This window comes from Eleutherodactylus coqui, chromosome 13 (genome assembly GCF_035609145.1).
Source record: "Eleutherodactylus coqui strain aEleCoq1 chromosome 13, aEleCoq1.hap1, whole genome shotgun sequence".
In the NCBI taxonomy this organism is placed as follows: Eukaryota; Metazoa; Chordata; class Amphibia; order Anura; family Eleutherodactylidae; genus Eleutherodactylus; species Eleutherodactylus coqui.
The window spans coordinates 5,908,263-5,927,855 of NC_089849.1; the positions used below are offsets into that span (position 1 = coordinate 5,908,263).

Genomic DNA, 19,593 nt, shown 5'->3' on the forward strand with positions numbered 1-19,593 from the left:
ATCTCCTATCTATCTATCTATCTTCTATCTATCTATCTATCTATCTATCTATCTCCTATCTATCTATCTATCTATCTCATATCTATCTATCTATCTATCTATCTATCTATCTATCTCATATCTATCTATCTATCTTCTATCTATCTATCTTCTATCTATCTATCTATCTATCTATCTATCTATCTACGGCTGATATAAGTCATACATCTCCTTGTATATATTTACCCACAATTAAAAAAACACATGCGGTTTTTAGTGGTGTATACAGTTTCTTTAAAACTTATATGTTTTTTTATGTGTTTTTCTTAATTGTAGTTGAAAAGTTTAACAAAAAACATGAACACACCCTAAGGCCGCTCTCATGCATGTGTTCAGAAAACGCAGCTTGAAATTGTGGCATAGCTATCTTTTTATCTATCTCTATCTATCTATCTATCTATCTATCTATCTATCTATCTATCTATCTCCTATCTATCTATCTCCTATCTATCTATTTATCTATCTCTCTGTCTATCATCTCTCTATCTCCTATCTATCTATCTATCTATCTATCTATCTATCTATCTATCTGTCTATCTATCTCCTATCTATCTCCTATCTATCTATCTCCTATCTATCTATCTCATATCTATCTATCTATCTATCTATCTATCTATCTCCTATCTATCTATCTATCTCCTATCTATCTCCTATCTATCTCCTATCTATCTATCTATCTATCTATCTATCTATCTATCTCCTATCTATCTATCTCCTACCTATCTATCTCCTATCTATCTATCTATCTATCTATCTATCTATCTATCTATCTATCTCATATCTATCTATCTATCTATCTATATCCTATCTATCTATCTATCTATCTCCTATCTATCTATCTATCTATCTCATATCTATCTCTTATCTATCTATCTATCTCCTATCTATCTCCTATCAATCTATCTATCTATCTATCTATCTCCTATCTATCTATCTATCTATCTATCTATCTATCTATCTATCTCCTATCTATCTATCTCCTATCTATCTCCTATCTATCTATCTCCTATCTATCTATCTCCTATCTATCTATCTATCTATCTATCTATCTCATTTCTATCTATCTATCTATCTCCTATCTATCTATCTCCTATCTATCTATCTATCTATCTATCTATCTATCTCATATCTATCTATCTATCTATCTATATCCTATCTATCTATCTATCTATCTATCTATCTCATATCTATCTCTTATCTATCTATCTATCTCCTATCTATCTCCTATCAATCTATCTATCTATCTATCTATCTATCTATCTATCTATCTATCTATCTATCTCCTATCTATCTATCTATCTATCTATCTATCTCCTATCTATCTATCTCCTATCTATCTCCTATCTATCTCCTATCTATCTATCTCCTATCTATCTATCTATCTATCTCCTATCATCTATCTATCTATCTCATTTCTATCTATCTATCTATCTCCTATCTATCTATCTATCTATCTATCTCATATCTATCTATCTATCTATCTATCTCATATCTATCTATCTATCTATCTATCTTCTATCTATCTATCTATCTTCTATCTATCTATCTATCTATCTATCTATCTATCTATCTATCTATCTCCTATCCAGCTATCTATCTATCTATCTATCTATCTATCTATCTACGGCTGATATAAGTCATACATCTCCTTGTATATATTTACCCACAATTAAAAAAACACATGCGGTTTTTAGTGGTGTATACAGTTTCTTTAAAACTTATATTTTTTTTATGTGTTTTTCTTAATTGTAGTTGAAAAGTTTAACAAAAAACATGAACACACCCTAAGGCCGCTCTCATGCATGTGTTCAGAAAACGCAGCTTGAAATTGTGGCATAGCTATCTTTTTATCTATCTCTATCTATCTATCTATCTATCTATCTTTCTATCTATCTATCTATCTATCTATCTCCTATCTATCTATCTCCTATCTATCTATTTATCTATCTCTCTGTCTATCATCTCTCTATCTCCTATCTATCTATCTATCTATCTATCTATCTATCTATCTATCTATCTGTCTATCTATCTCCTATCTATCTCCTATCTATCTATCTCCTATCTATCTATCTCCTATCTATCTCCTATCTATCTATCTCATATCTATCTATCTATCTATCTATCTATCTATCTATCTATCTATCTATCTCCTATCTATCTCCTATCTATCTCCTATCTATCTATCTATCTATCTATCTATCTATCTATCTATCTATCTATCTATCTATCTATCTCCTATCTATCTCCTATCTATCTATCTATCTATCTATCTATCTATCTATCTATCTCCTATCTATCTCCTATCTATCTATCTATCTATCTATCTCCTATCTATCTCCTATCTATCTATCTCCTATCTCCTATCTATCTATCTATCTATCTATCTATCTATCTCCTATCTATCTCCTATCTATCTATCTATCTATCTATCTATCTATCTATCTATCTATCTCATATCTATCTATCTATCTATCTCCTATCTATCTATCTCCTATCTATCTCCTATCTATCTATCTCCTATCTATCTATCTATCTATCTATCTATCTATCTATCTATCTATCTCCTATCTATCTATCTCCTATCTATCTCCTATCTATCTATCTCCTATCTATCACCTATCTATCTATCACCTATCTATCTATCTATCTATCTATCTATCTATCTCCTATCTATCTATCTATCTATCTATCTATCTATCTATCTATCTATCTATCTCCTATCTATCTATCTCCTATCTATCTCCTATCTATCTATCTCATATCTATCTATCTATCTATCTCCTATCTATCTATCTCCTATCTATCTCCTATCTATCTATCTCCTATCTATCTATCTATCTATCTATCTATCTCCTATCTATCTATCTCCTATCTATCTCCTATCTATCTATCTCCTATCTATCACCTATCTATCTATCACCTATCTATCTATCTATCTATCTATCTATCTATCTCCTATCTATCTATCTATCTATCTATCTATCTATCTATCTATCTATCTCCTATCTATCTATCTCCTATCTATCTCCTATCTATCTATCACCTATCTATCTATCTATCTCATATCTATCTATTTATCTAATTTATGGTTTATGTCATATTATAGTATATCTGATGGCTTGTGTACACCCTCGCCCTCTACGTCTAGGCCCCACCCTTCCTAATTAGTCAAAATTTTTGCACTGGCACCAAAGGTAGATGTTTATACCCCAGAAATCTGCTGTACAGTCATCGGTGAATCTGCGTCATTCTGCTCCCCCATCCATGGGATCCACCATTGGCCTCGCGTTACTGCGACACATTGCATGGCCAAAAACCATAATGATCTTGTGGTATGTTGCATCCGGCGGTAAGTGCATGCGGCTGCGCTGGGGCTCGCGGTTTGCCGTGTCTCAACAACCCCAAGAAGTTCATCAGGATACAATGGAGAGCGGCACTGGTGCCATATGGATGGTTAAAGGACGCAGCATTAAAATTTGCATCGCAGGTCAACTTAAAGGGAACCTGTCAGTAGGCTCATGCTACCTGAACTCGGTACGGGCATGCACAGCGCCCCCCTGTGTCATTCTGAAATGCTGCAGCATTTCCGAAAAAACACACAATTTAAAGTTTGACTTGAAACAGCTCTCGAGTCCATGAGGCGGGCCGTGTCTGCCCTTCCCTGCCCGTGTATAGGGAGACAGCTGTCAGTCAGCACACAGCGGGTGGCGGGAGGCCCGCCTCTTTGACTCGCAGCTCCGTTCCAAGTCAAACTTTAAAGTGGCGTTTCAGAATAACACACACACAGGCTCTTGCTGAGTGCAGCTTGGGCAGCGTGGCCCCGGTGGCAGATTGGACCTGGTGGCAGCGTGGACCTGGTGGCAGTGTGGTCCCGGTGGCAGCGTGGACCCGGTGGCAGCATGAACCCAGTGGCAGCTTGGACCCGGTGGCAGTGTGGATCTGGTGGCAGCGTGGACCCAGTGGCAGCGTGGATCTGGTGGCAGCGTGGTCCCAGTGGCAGCGTGGACCCAGTGGCAGCGTGGACCCAGTGGCAGCGTGGATCTGGTGGCAGCATGGACCCAGTGGCAGCGTGGACCCAGTGGCAGCGTGGATGTGGTGGCAGCATGGACCCAGTGGCAGCGTGGACCTGGTGGCAGCGTGGACCCAGTGGCAGCGTGGACCCAGTGGCAGCGTGGATCTGGTGGCAGCGTGGACCCAGTGGCAGCGTAGATCTGGTGGCAGCATGGACCCGGTGGCAGCGTGGATCTGGTGGCAGCATGGACCCGGTGGCAGCGTGGACCCGGTGGCAGGTGGCCTTTAAGCTGCGGATTGTTACTGCAGAGTGTGGATGACATTTCCTGACACCTGGGGATTGCCCCCTCGGCGCACAGGGTGGTTTCCCCATCGGGTATTTCCTTGCAGATTGCGCCGCAGCAATCCACCTCTCAGCCATGACTTTACACCCGCCTCAGGTTTGCACTTCCTGCAGATCCGCATTTAACCCTTTGTAGCTGGACAGATCGCGCTGCGGATTCCCCAACGTACAGGCAGCGTCAAAACTCACACGACTCCTCGCTTTTCCATACATGGATTTAAAATCTGTAGGCGGGAAAAAGAATTGGCGCCGTATTAGAATCTTATTGTGGATTCCACTTTAAAGCCGCAGCAAAATTCGTTGCGTGAACTTCTGCGGAATGAGAGAACAGAAACGATGAAGCGAACCTGAGCGTCTGATAACAGGCGGCAGAAACAGGAAAAACGCTGCGCGCCAAACCGCCCCGTAGGGCCCTGTTTACACGGGGGATTGTCACATCTGCACCGGATCCATCGCGGTCTTTGGCGCTGTGCAGACAGCATGTGCTTCCCCTGTCCTCCCGCCCGGACGGCGCTCACGTCTGCGTCCCGCTATTAATGGATCCGTTTAAACCAACGGAGCGGATGTTGAATAGATGGTAAAATGTCCGTTTTTTTTCATGGATGCGCTCAACGAATCCGTAAGGAAACCAGGAAATCTCCGGTCCGTCTCTTCCATTCAGCATCCGCCTCTGCGCGGTGTTAGCGGATCCGTCACATGATCTCGCTCGCTCAGTTGAATTTATCGCAAGGCGTACAGGGCTTCGGGTGAAGGGATGTTTCTTTCACCCATCTGGTGGATGAGGAACTGACTGATCGCTGGGGGTCCGGCCGCTGGGATGGGGGGCTCATTACACAGGTCCAGTTCTAATCACCCATTTCTGCAGCGCAGTGGCGAACGAGCTGCTGGACGCACATCTGCCGCGGCGCAGAGAGCCGAGTGCCATGCTTGACCATCCCTGTCTGCGCCATGAATGCGACCGGCTGAACGGATGCAAACGGACCGCCAAACCGTTATAATCTGCTCATGGCCGCCCGCGCCGTCATGGGGTCACCTGTGAAACGCGTACTTCCAAAACCGGATGAAAACGTAGCAGTTAAATGTCGAGCACTGCGCGGGTCGCACTACATTCAGCGAGGCGCGCGGTTCTCTGCGTTTCTCCGCGTTTCTCTGCGTTTCTCTGCGTTTTTTTGTGGCGTTGAAGTTTAATGTAAACGTTTTTTTGCGATCAAAGAAAAACTAGTATTGATTTACCAAACTCCACGTAAAGCGGGCCGAACCGTAAACCGCGCTGATGCATCCGTTTTTTCATGCCCGTTTCTCGTATTCGCGAACGTGCTCTAAAAGAAACGCACACGACTGTCCCCCACATCCCAGTCAGTGGCTCCAGCAGCTAAGGGGTGCATTAACCCCTTCCTCCCCCAGGTGGCAGCTCGTTAACCCCTCGCCTCCCGAGGTGACCTCTCGCTGACCCCGGGCGGGCAGGGGTTAAGGAGGCGCCTGCGGCAGTAACCCGTGCGGTGCCGCGCCGGAGCAGCCGCGTCCCTCCCTCCCTCCTCCTGTCATCAGGTCGGGGCGGAGTTTGGGAATGTTGGTTGTTCAGTAGATGCTGGAGGAGCCGCCGCCGCCGCCGCCGCATGTGTGACCGCCGCTCCGGTGCCGCCTGCCACAGCTCACACCGGGCCGGGAGCAGCGGCGTCTCTAGTGCTCTCTTGTGTCAGCCGTGGATGGTTACCCGCAGGACGCCCGCCGCATTCTTCATGTCTCTGCTGTTGACTTGTTGTGACCTGGATTAGAAGAAGAAGCCGAGGAGGAGGGAGAGATGCCCAGGAGGAAGCAGCAGGCACCAAAACGGGCAGCAGGTAGGCACTGGCACAAGTATGTGCCCCCCCGGTCATGTGTCACCCCTCCCCCCTTGGAACTTTCTCACTGTACTCTGTAACTTTGTAACTTCGTGTGGTTGTGGGTGCTGTGTGTGAGGTGCCCGCCTGCTGCCACCCGGGCACTGCCTGGATGTCACTGGGGTGCTGCCTGCTGCCACCCGGGCACTGCCTGGATGTCACCGGGGTGCTGCCTGCTGCCACCTGGGCACTGCCTGGATGTCACCACTATCACCCAGGCAGTGCCTTGATGTCATCACTATCTCCCGGGCACTGCCTGGATGTCATCGCTGTTACATGGGCATTGCCTGGAAGTCACCCGAACTATCATCACTGATACGCGGGCACTGCCTGGATGTCACCGCTGTCACCCGGGCACTGCCTGGATGTCACCTGGGCACTGCCTGGATGTCACCACTGTCACCTGGGCACTGCCTGGATTTCATCACTGTCACCTGGGCACTGCCTGGATGTCACCGCTGTTACCCAGGCACCTTCTGGATGTCACCCGGGCACTGCCTGGATGTCACCACTGTCACCTGGGCACTGCCTGGATGTCACCACTGTCACCTGGGCACTGCCTGGATTTCATCACTGTCACCTGGGCACTGCCTGGATGTCACCGCTGTTACCCGGGCACCTTCTGGATGTCACCCGGGCACTGCCTGGATGTCACCGCTGTCACCCGGGCACTGCCTGGATGTCACCGCTGTCACCCGGGCACTGCCTGGATGTCACCGCTGTCACCTGGGCACTGCCTGGATGTCACCGCTGTCACCCGGGCACTGCCTGGATGTCACCGCTGATCTTGCACTACCCCCAGGCTCCCTGCTTGCCGGATGCAGCAGAGTCGGCACGGCTCATCACTGCACCACTGGCAGCTTTCTGCTCCCGTCCTGTGCACAAGTTGTGTGTTCTCTGCCCGCCGCACCCAGTGCCCGAGCCCAGCTTTCTTTCCAGATGATTGCCATCTTGGCGGTGACACATGATTGATCGCTCGTCATGCGGCAGCGTTTGATCTCTTTATTCTTGATGGCTATCAATAAATCATCCTCTGTGGTCGCGCTGGAGCCGGTGACGTTGGCGCTGCCCTCTGGATCCCGTCACCCGCACCACGCAGCTCTCTGCGCTGTGCCGCTCTCGCCTGAGAGTTTGCAGACACAACGGCTTCAAAAATCACTGCCACTTTTTGGGATCTTCGCTCCTAGTGCCGGGCGCCGTCCCGACCCCCCGAGGCGCAGGCCTGGTCAGCGGGGGCAATCCGACTGCCATGATGGATTGTGCGTTCTTGATTTGTGATCTACTGAAATTTCCGGAATGGAACCGAGTGCCGGCTGTGAAGGCCGCAGTGGCAGTAAGGGGTTAAATACCAGCTGCCACCCTGTAGGATGCGTAACGTCAGAAGGGGTTAATAAGAGCGCCGATGCCGTTCCGTAACTCATCCAGCAACGACCCCGTATCCGCGATATTCTGGATAATCCAGCCGGTGCCCCCAACGTTGCGGCAGTGCCAAGGTCTCCGGCACCTCCAGAAGTTTTGGGCTGGTACACGTTGGTCGTTGCCACCAGCCGGGATGATCGATTGTTGCGAGACGCAGCGGCCTCGCTAATTGCACGGCCAAAGCTGCGTTTTCTAGGTTGTCGGGGGATCGGAGGCCGGGGGGATCCGGGGACGGCGCTCAGTGAATCCGGGATTTTTTGTTTTCCCCATCTTTCAGCTGCCCTCAGACAAAAAGAAAGGACCAGCGGGCGCAGCGGCTCCTCCGCAGCCCTGGCGCAATTTTTGGGCAGCTCTTATTTACTTATTTGCTTTTGTGTTGGATAGAAAAGTTTCAGTGGGGGAAGGGCGAAAACCCCGCGGAAACGAAGGTTAATTGGACATTAGAGTCGTTAACTCGGTTACACATGAAATTCCCGGAGCAGCAGGGCCGAGTTTGTCATTTGATTAATGAGTAATGGAAAGGTTTCCAGCGGCACGCCGGCGCTGCGCGCTCCGGGGGTCACTGGCGATGTTATACGGCGGCCGGGATGTCTCAGCGCTCCCAGTCCGGTTAGGTTAATCCGGAAGGTTCGCCGCCCGCGCCCGACAGTCACTGTTTGTGGTGACGTAAAGCCTGTAATTTCGGGATTACACAAACGCATGCAAATGTATTCACGCGGGCAGCGAGTAAATGGATGCCAACGCCGTGGAGCTAAAATCGCTGCGCGCACGTTGTGAATATTTTATGAGCGATTTCCACGGAAATGGTGGAGGGGCACAACTTTATGTCCGGGGGAGAGTTCTGCATTAACCCCTTCCCCGCCGAGCCCTGTTACTGCTGCGGGGAGGCAGATGATTGAGCCCTCGCGGTCGTCATAATTAAGTAGCGGTCGTTAGCGGGCGCGGGGGCAGTGCGTTGGTATCTATGCTAATGTCCTAATGTGTTTTCCGGAGGCGAACATCCGTCTTATGGAGTCTGTTTACCGTAAATGGTGGATTCTGAGCGTCGCAGCATCTCCTATTCAGTAGGACCCCCTCCTCCGAGACCCCGAATAACCCCCCTTTAACACCGCCGCCGCCATTATAGCTCAGGTACGCTTTCAGAATCCCTTTCCGATCGTCTTCCCCCGCTTCCAGTAACCACGATGGGTCCATACGGTGATGTCACCGCGTTTCTACATGTTTGTGGCCGATCGTCGGTTTATCGAATGTCTGGTTGTACCCCAGGGTGAAGGTCTGCGCCTGCGTCACGGCAGCATGTGATTGGCACCAAGAGTTTGTAGACGGTTGGCGCGGTTGCTTAATTTTCCAGTCCACTAATTTACCGTGTGAAGCGTTTACAAGGAATGGCGACTTTTACCGTAACGGATTCTCATTTAACCCGTTTGTCAGTAACTTGACTTGTGGAGCGTCCGGCGTGCGAACAGCGGCGCCGTAATTATACCGGTCTCCTCCGAATGTTAATCCGCGGCATAAATCAGCGGGTGTGAAATGACGCGGGTCCGGGGTAAAATCAGCGGTGTGTCTGTGGGGCGATAGCTGGCAGTCCCTGGGCCCCGGCCGTCCGCACCCCCCTGAGCCCGCCGCTCACCCCCACATTTCATCTCCCAAACTAACATGTAATTATTGATATTTGTGTCTTTGTGAAAAAACAGGTTTTTGTCTTTATCTATTTTTTTTACGTCCAGTTGTTTTAAAATAATGTGCCCGTCGCGCCCCTCTGCCCGTCGCGCCCCTCTGCCCGTCGCGCCCCGTTTGCCCGTCGCGCCCCGTTTGCCCGTCGCGCCCCGTCTGCCCGTCGCGCCCCTCTGCCCGTCGCGCCCCGCAGGGAAGCTTTCTACGATTTGTTACATTGTATCACGATAACAAGAAAAATGAAAACATTTTTTCAAAAATGTTTGCAACTAAAACACAAAACTGGTGCCCGCTCCTGCCGCCTCGGATGATGGCCGCCACCGCCGCTGGTCTTGGATACATCGTAGATGAGGTTATTATGGTCTCAGCATCGGGGTCGCAGGAAGTCCGAGCCCCCCCATACTTCTTACACGGAGTCCTGGGACCAGGGATGGCGCATGCTAGTTAATTGGTGACCTCTGGTCACTTCTCGGGCGAGGGGGGGGGGGGGGGGGTGTTAATGTTCCTTCCTTTCTGCTGACCCCCCTCAGTCTTGGGGGGCACTCAGGGGTCTTATCCGCACATGATGCTAATCGTAAGTCAAGTGGCCGCGTTTCATCCGTACGCGGCTGATTGAATGAGACGGCTGAGTAGCAGATTTGTTTTAAGTCGTCTATTGATTTCCCTCATCTGGGGTATCGGGAGGCGAGTATTAACCCTCTTACTCAGATTAGGAATCGGACCGCCGAACGCTTTACAGAAGGAGAAAGGCCACTTACCACGGATTAGTAAATGATAGACGTCTAACGTCCTCCCGAGACGCAGAGACCACCGAGTCATCCTGATACAGTTGGGCGCTTTTTCTGCTGGGGGGGTATATATATATATGTGCTGCATTCTAGTATACCAGCTGGGAAAGGGTTAATGTGGAGACGGTATTACAGTGTGTGTTCGTTACACTGCTAGGCAGCTGGGGGTCCACGAGGTTGTGTATACTGTCAGTATATAGAATATAGGGAGGTATACGCATGCAATTATAGTCATACAGTAGAAACATATATATCCGTACATAGGAGATGAAGATATACGTGTGCGGTTATACTGCCATCATAGCTATACCATATATGTATATACTCTGATATATACAGAGAGAGGTATACGGTACTTGTGCAATCATCCCCAGATTACAGCCTCACCATATAACTGTATAGAGAGGCGTATACTCTGCTTATAGCTATACAATATATGTATATAGAGAGGCGTATACACTGCTTATAGCTATACAATATACGTATATAGAGAGGCGTATACTCTGCTTATAGCTATACAATATATGTATATAGAGAGGCGTATACTCTGCTTATAGCTATACAATATACGTATATAGAGAGGCGTATACTCTGCTTATAGCTATACAATATATGTATATAGAGAGGCGTATACTCTGCTTATAGCTATACAATATATGTATATAGAGAGGCGTATACTCTGCTTATAGCTATACAATATATGTATATAGAGAGGCGTATACTCTGCTTATAGCTATACAATATACGTATATAGAGAGGCATATACTCTGCTTATAGCTATACAATATATGTATATAGAGAGGCGTATACTCCGCTTATAGCTATACAATATATGTATACAGAGAGGCGTATACTCCGCTTATAGCTATACAATATATGTATATAGAGAGGCGTATACTCTGCTTATAGCTATACAATATATGTATATAGAGAGGCGTATACTCTGCTTATAGCTATACAATATATGTATATAGAGAGGCGTATACTCTGCTTATAGCTATACAATATACGTATATAGAGAGGCATATACTCTGCTTATAGCTATACAATATATGTATATAGAGAGGCGTATACTCTGCTTATAGCTATACAATATATGTATATAGAGAGGCGTATACTCTGCTTATAGCTATACAATATATGTATATAGAGAGGCGTATACTCTGCTTATAGCTATACAATATACGTATATAGAGAGGCATATACTCTGCTTATAGCTATACAATATATGTATATAGAGAGGCGGATACTCTGCTTATAGCTATACAATATACGTATATAGAGAGGCGGATACTCTGCTTATAGCTATACAATATATGTATATAGAGAGGCGTATACTCTGCTTATAGCTATACAATATATGTATATAGAGAGGCGTATACTCTGCTTATAGCTATACAATATATGTATATAGAGAGGCGTATACTCTGCTTATAGCTATACAATATATGTATATAGAGAGGCGTATACTCTGCTTATAGCTATACAATACATGTATATACAGAGGCGTATACTCTGCTTATAGCTATACAGTATATGTATATAGAGAGGCGTATACTCTGCTTATAGCTATACAATATATGTATATAGAGAGGCGTATACTCTGCTTATAGCTATACAATATAAACATATACGTACATGTGAGATGAAGATATACAGTGAAATTATACTAGGATTACAATCCACATATCTACAGATATAACATAGTGAGGGATACAGCTATATCATAGATACAGAACGTGTGCTTAGACACCATATAAACATATAGAATGTACAATTATACTACACAGTATAAACATATAGAGAGACAGATATACATCGCTAGAGCTATACTATATATAATGCCATTACACTTCCATATGTGTGTCTGTAAATATAACGGAGAGGCTTCAGATACTCAGATTATAGCTCCACCATATTAGTGTATATACTTACATATGAGATCAAGACCGATCTGTGCAATCAGACTTATTATAGCTCTATGATCTAGACATATATATGTATATATCATATAGAGAGATGTCCACTATTAGTGATGCTGTATACACACATGTAGAGAGATGTATAAAGTACGTGGGCAATTATACTCCGATTATATCTATGGCTTTTTAATAAGCACATATACATCATAGCTATCCAATATAACCATTTATATATATTACTCTATACACATTTATATATATTACTCTATACACATTTTTATTCATGCGCTTATATAGTGAGATGTGTGCAAATTATCATATATTAACTGTATATACTCAGTGAGAGACTTGTACCTCATGTATGCCTAATACAGTATATCATGTGAGTATATGTAGAGATGTACACACACATATATACATTCATAAATCAATATATATATATATATATATACAGTTTGTATAAGTGTGAGGTGTATATATTTACTTATATCTGCAAATAATATATATGACATTTAGAATATCTATCTCATATCTATTTATCTAATATTTATCTATCTATCTAATATTATCTATCTATCTATCTATCTGATATCTTCTATCTATCTATGTATCTCATATCTATGTATCTCTGTCTCATATCTATCGCTCTCATATCTTTCTATCTAATATCTATCTCATATCTATCTATCTATCTATCTGATATCTTTTTATCTATCTATCTATCTATCTATCTATCTCATATCTATCTATCTATCTCATATCTTATATCTATCTGTCTATCTCATATCTGTCTATCTCATATCTGTCTATCTCATATCTGTCTATCTCATATCTGTCTATCTCATATCTGTCTATCTATCTATCTATCTATCTATCTATCTATCTATCTATCTATCTATCTATCTATCTATCTATCTATCTCATATCTATCTATTTATCTCATATCTATCTATCTCATATCTATTTATCTCATATCTATTTATCTCATATCTATTTATCTCATATCTATTTATCTCATATCTATTTATCTCCTATCTATCTATCTATCTATCTATCTATCTATCTATCTATCTATCTATCTATCTATCTATCTATCTATCTATCTATCTATTTATCTCATATCTATCTCATATCTATCTATCTCATATCTATCTATCTCATATCTATCTATCTCATATCTATCTATCTCATATCTATCTATCTCATATCTATCTATCTCATATCTATTTATCTCATATCTATTTATCTCATATCTTTTTATCTCCTATCTTTTTATCTCCTATCTTTCTATTTCATATCTATCTAATATTATTTATCTAGCTGCTATCTTTCTATCTATCTATCTATTTCATATCTATCTCATATCTTTCTATTTCATATCTATCTATCTATCTAATATTATCTATCTATCATCTTTTTATCTATCTTCTATCTATCGCTCTCATATCTATCGCTCTCATATCTATCGCTCTCATATCTATCGCTCTCATATCTATCGCTCTCATATCTATCGCTCTCGTATCTATCGCTCTCATATCTTTCTATCTCTTATCTTTCTTTCTATCTTCTACCTATCTTCTATCTTCTACCTATCTTCTATCTTCTACCTATCTTCTATCTTCTACCTATCTTCTATCTTCTACCTATCTTCTATCTTCTACCTATCTTCTATCTTCTACCTATCTTCTATCTTCTACCTATCTTCTATCTTCTACCTATCTTCTATCTTCTACCTATCTTCTATCTTCTACCTATCTTCTATCTATCTCGTATCTCTCTATCTCCTATCTCTCTATCTCCTCTCTATCACCTCTCTCTCTATCTCCTATCTCTCTATCTCCTATCTCTCTATCTCCTCTCTCTCTATCTCCTCTCTCTCTATCACCTCTCTCTCTATCACCTCTCTCTCTATCACCTCTCTCTCTATCACCTCTCTCTCTATCACCTCTCTCTCTATCACCTCTCTCTCTATCACCTCTCTCTCTATCACCTCTCTCTCTATCACCTCTCTCTCTATCACCTCTCTCTCTATCACCTCTCTCTCTATCTCCTCTCTCTCTATCTCCTCTCTCTCTATCTCCTCTCTATCACCTCTATCGCCTCTCTCTCTATCGCCTCTCTCTCTATCGCCTCTCTCTCTATCGCCTCTCTCTCTATCGCCTCTCTCTCTATCGCCTCTCTATCTCTCTTATTCCATCCATCGTTTTCCTCCCCCTTTTTGTGAAGAGAAAGAAGAAGAAGAAAAAAAAACCTTAACGAAACGGTTTCCTTTTCTTAGTATCTTTTTGTGGCCCCTGAGGGCGGCTCTTGTTCCTGCTGTAAACATTAGTGTGTCTATCTCTAGAACGCCCCCAGATAGATCTCCTTGTGGACTGAGGGGCTCTCCTCCTCGGTGTGGCGCGGCCCCCCGCAGTGTCCAGCAGTATAGGGGGCGCTGTATACCTGGCTCTGTAGTATGGGATTGTTTTCTGCTCCGCCATCATAAGGAAGCGACCGCAGCGCGACGGGAGAAAAAACACAAAACACGAGAAGATAAATCCCTGACTTCAAAAATAACTTCATCTGTCGCTGCTAATGGCTTCTCCGCGCCGCCTCTCCGCGCCGCCATTAATTTATGCGCAGTTTGTTTGCTGGTAACCTTGGTGTTTAGAATCAGTTTTACATTTTCCACATGAGAGAATTGATGGCGAAGAGATTCCCGTGTTAGACGGGTGCAGATGTATGTCAGGAGCGGCGTATCGGGAAGTAACCGGAGGAAGGACCGCGCCGCCGGATGTACCGTCATATCTGCAGAGCCCGCACCCAGACGCCCCCCCCCCGCACCCAGATGCTCTCCCCCCCCCCCCCGCACCCAGATGCTCTCCCCCCCCCCCCCGCACCCAGATGCTCCCCCCCCCCCCCCCCCGCACCCAGATGCTCCCCCCCCCCCCCCCCCGCACCCAGATGCTCCCCCCCCCCCCGCCGCACCCAGACGCCCCCCCCCCCCCCGCCGCACCCAGATGCTCCCCCCCCCGCACCCAGACGCCCCCCCCCCGCACCCAGACGCCCCCCCCCCGCACCCAGACGCCCCCCCCCCCCTGCGCCATTTTTAACTTCTCATATTTAAGTATTAAAGAAAAAAGAAATCACTTCAAATGTTATAAATAACGGGCAGAAAAGTCCGTCGTTTTTACGGCTCAGTGCGGCGATCTCCGGGCTGCTGGTAGCTGCATTTTTATTGCAACTTTTTGTTATATTTTTTCTATTTTTATATGCTTATTTTTTTTTTTTACTCCAATGTAGGGTGGGAACCCCCGCCCCCCCCCCCCCCCCCGTGCCCGTCCGCCGGCGCTGGTGGTTGTTCCTTCTGTCTGTCATCTGTTGATGCAGGGCGGTATTGGGTTCTTCATTCACATAGTATTCGGATGCGATTTATGGCTGACTCTCGCCCACTCAAGTCCATGGAGGTAGAAAAACACAAGCAGCGCCCGGATGGCGTCCCTGGGCCGGCCAGCTTTTTTGTTATTTATTTATTTTTTTAAACCGTAGAGATAAAAGAATCGGGCTTGTTTCATTTTTTTTTTTTTACGGCTGTTAAAAAACGGACGGCACACGGAAGAAACAAAAGTGACAACAAGGGTGCAAACATGGCCGCCCGTCAGAGACGGAACGCAGAAGGGTTTCTTTTTCACACAACTTTGCTCCAGCACGGAAGGTGGGGTTTCAGTGGTGCATTGTGGGACCCTCGGGGTTATTGCCAGCACCCAGTGATTGGATTGTGTGAGCGCTGCACCACAAAGACCAGCAGATGAAAGTGAGATCTTGTGGAGACTAATATTAACCAGAGGGGGGGGGGGGGGGGGGGGGGGGGCAGAGTTGGACACGCAGCAATTCTTTTCTTCTGCAGCTTTAAAAAAAAAAACAAATCCAACCGCCCACGGATGGCGTCCGCGCTGCCCGTCTCTTTTCTCTCCCCATTGACTTGAATGGGCGATTCTTGTCCGTAAAACGGATCAGAATAGCGCGTGCGATGAGTTTTACCGCAGTCTGTGTCTGCCTGAAACAACTCCGTAGTGTGTATTGCGCCGTAGAATAGTCGCGGTCCGTGTGCGGTTCATGTGGAGTCCGTTTTTTGTTTTTTTTTTAACGAACAGCACACAGACACAAAAAAACCCGTCAGTGCGCCGGAGGCGGGGCGATTCTTTTGCACTTCGTCTTCTCTGTGTCCGAGGATTGGTGCCAGAACCCTCAGATGTGCGCAGTAACAGATGCCGCCGTATATGAGCCGCCATCGCCTACTGCGCACATTATGCGATATTCTTCCTTCTCTCTTATTGGCTGCGATCTGTGATGTCCCACACAGTTAAATGGAAGCCACAACAGAAACATATTGGCCTCTGTCAGGTGGATGGATGGCCGTGGTTCCGTTTTCCGTGTGCGGCGTGCGTTCTTGGCACGTACGGGAGGCATGGACTAAAGACAAGTGTGAATGCGACCTAAAAACAGAAAATCGCATCGCATAACACTCGAAAAGGAGACGCTGCAATTGTTCTATCGAGAGGACCGCCGCGCAAAAGGCACACCGAATGAGTGAGGGCTTCTATTTTCGTGCGAATGTTGTGTCTCGCGATGCATGAAGCTCGCACGATAAAGTCGCCAGTGTAAATACGGCCTGAGTTTTGTCTTTTCCGAGAAGACGCCCGAAAACATCCAGAAGCCCCGTGGACCCTAAAAGGGGTTTTCTGGACTGTGAGGATTTTTTCCTATTGATGCCCATTCCTCAGGGAAGGATCCCTCGGGGAGGTGGTGGGGGGGGAGTCGGGGGGGGGGGGGGGGGGGTTCCCCCGGGGGGGGGGGGTTCCCCCACTCGGTCCTCGTATATCAGTCAGCGGGCGCAGGAAGCGGGCACGCTCTCCACAGTTGGTATTGCATTGAGTTAATTGGAAGCTGCACTGCAATACCCGGCCGGCCGCTGCCATGTTGTCAGCACTAACCGCCTCCAGCGCTCAGCCATCGACAGCCGGCCTGCCGCACATCATCGATTGCAAAAAAATGCGCAAAGTCCCAGAAAACCCCAAAAGTCTCCGTGTTTTTACTTGCATTATAGTTTATTATATTTCCTGCAGAATACAGTGTTATGTACTTGATTGCAAGCTATTGCTCTCCGTTATCAGTCACTTCTGATTGAGGCCAGTTTCACATGCGTGATCACGATATTCGTGGCGATATCGCAGCTTTGTTCCCGCGAATTTTGAGCAACAGCAATGCTTTTTCTTGTAAAAAATCAACGCAAGTTTGTGCAATGCGATAATGCGTCAATACACACTGAACGGGCGCGTATCGCGTATTCACGGCGTATTTACACATTCCCATTGGTTTCAATAGGATATTTTGGTCCGTCATACAGAACACAGTAAGTTGTGCTGCGTGAATACATACGTTACATGAGGAGCGCCGGGCTGAATACCCCAATGCTAATCAGTATCAGCACTGTGTGTTCTGCACATACATGATAGGCGTGTAATAAGCCCTTAGTGATACATGTAGTAAGCAGTTACAATCCAGTACTGGTGATACATATAGTTAGTATGTAACGATCCGTATAGTAACAGTGCATTCTGTATAGTATATAGCGAGCATTAGTGATACTATGGAGGGAGTATTGCTGTATAGTACTAGGGGTACATACTATATATACGTGTATACTGTATATCTAGTCGCTGTTAGTGATACATTGCATCAGCCTATGACTGTAGTCCGGGGGCGGGGGAGCTCGCTTCCATATCTGTACTTTCCGCTTGAGGTTCTAGATGTTTCATTATGATGGTGATCCGGAACATTTGACCCGTCGGCTGGCGGTTTGCACTGGTGACCTTACAGGGCTGGCGGTTTGCAGTTGGAGTGCTCCTCAGTGTAGCTTCTCCTGACCAGCTACCATCGTCATCACGCTCTGGACTAATCAGCGCTGAAAGGTGAGGGATCAGTCTGAGACCATGTCAATCCTTCAGCTTATGCCGGAGATTAAATGCGATGCTACATGGACTACGCCTCCCATTTATCAAACACCGAAGCTCCAAGCGACGTCTGCAAATAGCGCCCGTAATCTGACCTTATCGCACTAGTGCTGAGCGGACTTGTAACGACCGTACAACCAAACCCTCAGCGGATTCTGCTGCCTTCAGGTTCGACAATGTATGTTTAAAACTACCATAACTGCGGCTCCAAGTGGTCGCACACTTAAGAATTCCTTGTTCCTATACTGATCCAATGGCGTCCAAGGCCTGAGGAGCAAAGACACCAAAGTGCCATTCACACTAACCAGTCATTGAGAAGAACAGATCCATCAGTAACCAGGCTTTGTTTACCTTTATTTAATGAACAAAACACCTGTGACACTCGCAATGCTATCTCATCTCTTTAATGGAGACCTCTTCTGCCAGTTAGTTCTTGGAGACGTTAACACAAGGGTTCACTTTTTCTTCTCCCTGCATGAACAGTTCAAATGTCTACATGTTGCTATTATTAGTAACATGTAGACATGTATCTACATTGTATCTAAGTCACAGTTCTAGACAAACACACTCAGATACATTGTATTGGGCACAAGTGCAGAAATCCAGATCATTCCATTTGCACTGGTGCTTTAAAGGTAGCCTCGACCTGTGAAGATGGCCTCAATGTGGTGCCCATCGCTGTACCACATGTAATAAGTTTATGTCTGTCGATCATGGTGTACCAATTTATTCGTAATTTACAAAACTATAAAACTTTGCCAATAAATCATATAATTGGTCATCAGTAAGAAGAAATTCTTTATGTTGTACACATCTTCCCCAAAGTGGTCGCTTGGGTCTACCCCGTGTGATGAATTGTATCAAGGTGAAGATGTGACATGGGCACCAATCCGGAATAGCAGAACTGCAGACAAGTAATTAATGGAGTCAGTCAGAATGGCGCAGAGCACTACGTGTCTCCATGGGCCTGACTCCTACCCGCTGGTAGACTGAACCTGTGAGGGTGGCCCTAGTGAGGTGCCCATCGCTGTACCATGATGACATAATTGTACGTCTGATAATCACATGAAGCTGCTCTCGCTCCTTTACACAAACATACACTTATCGTCAATTAAAGGATTTCACAACCAAAGCTCATAAAATTATGGGACAGCTCGTAAAACGTACCGCGCCGCACCAGGGTCGCTAAGTTACGGATCCTGCGTTGCTCTGCTGTTTTGTAAACCAGACACCTACAGTATTTAGGAAGCGCAGGTAGGAGGAGATACATCAGTACTTGTCACTCCGCATCACTTCATTACACGGGGCACTGAGTTTGGACAGGCTACTAATAAGTCATGGCTGGACAGTAACGTCTTCCGCCTCTCTTCAGACCTCACAGGTGGGATGAACTTAATCAGTGAGATCTGATGTTATTGGCCATTGCTGATTGTGAGGACATTTGTGTCATGTGGGCGGGCCTTATTTTTGCATTGGTTATAAGGAGGCCGTGTGACTCATGAGAGGTCCTGGAAGTGAAGCCAT

At 45.6% G+C, this 19,593-nt stretch overlaps 1 protein-coding gene across 1 annotated transcript in view; it reads left to right on the forward strand.

Annotated features, from left to right (window-relative positions):
* The first annotated feature begins 5,958 nt into the window (after positions 1–5,958).
* Positions 5,959–19,593, forward strand: part of TSHZ2 (teashirt zinc finger homeobox 2) — a 168,129-nt gene continuing 154,494 nt past the window's right edge. The window contains exon 1 of the mRNA XM_066587694.1: positions 5,959–6,234. Coding sequence (XP_066443791.1) covers positions 6,195–6,234 — 40 coding nt within the window. The 5' untranslated portion in view covers positions 5,959–6,194. The remainder of the gene's footprint in view (positions 6,235–19,593) is intronic.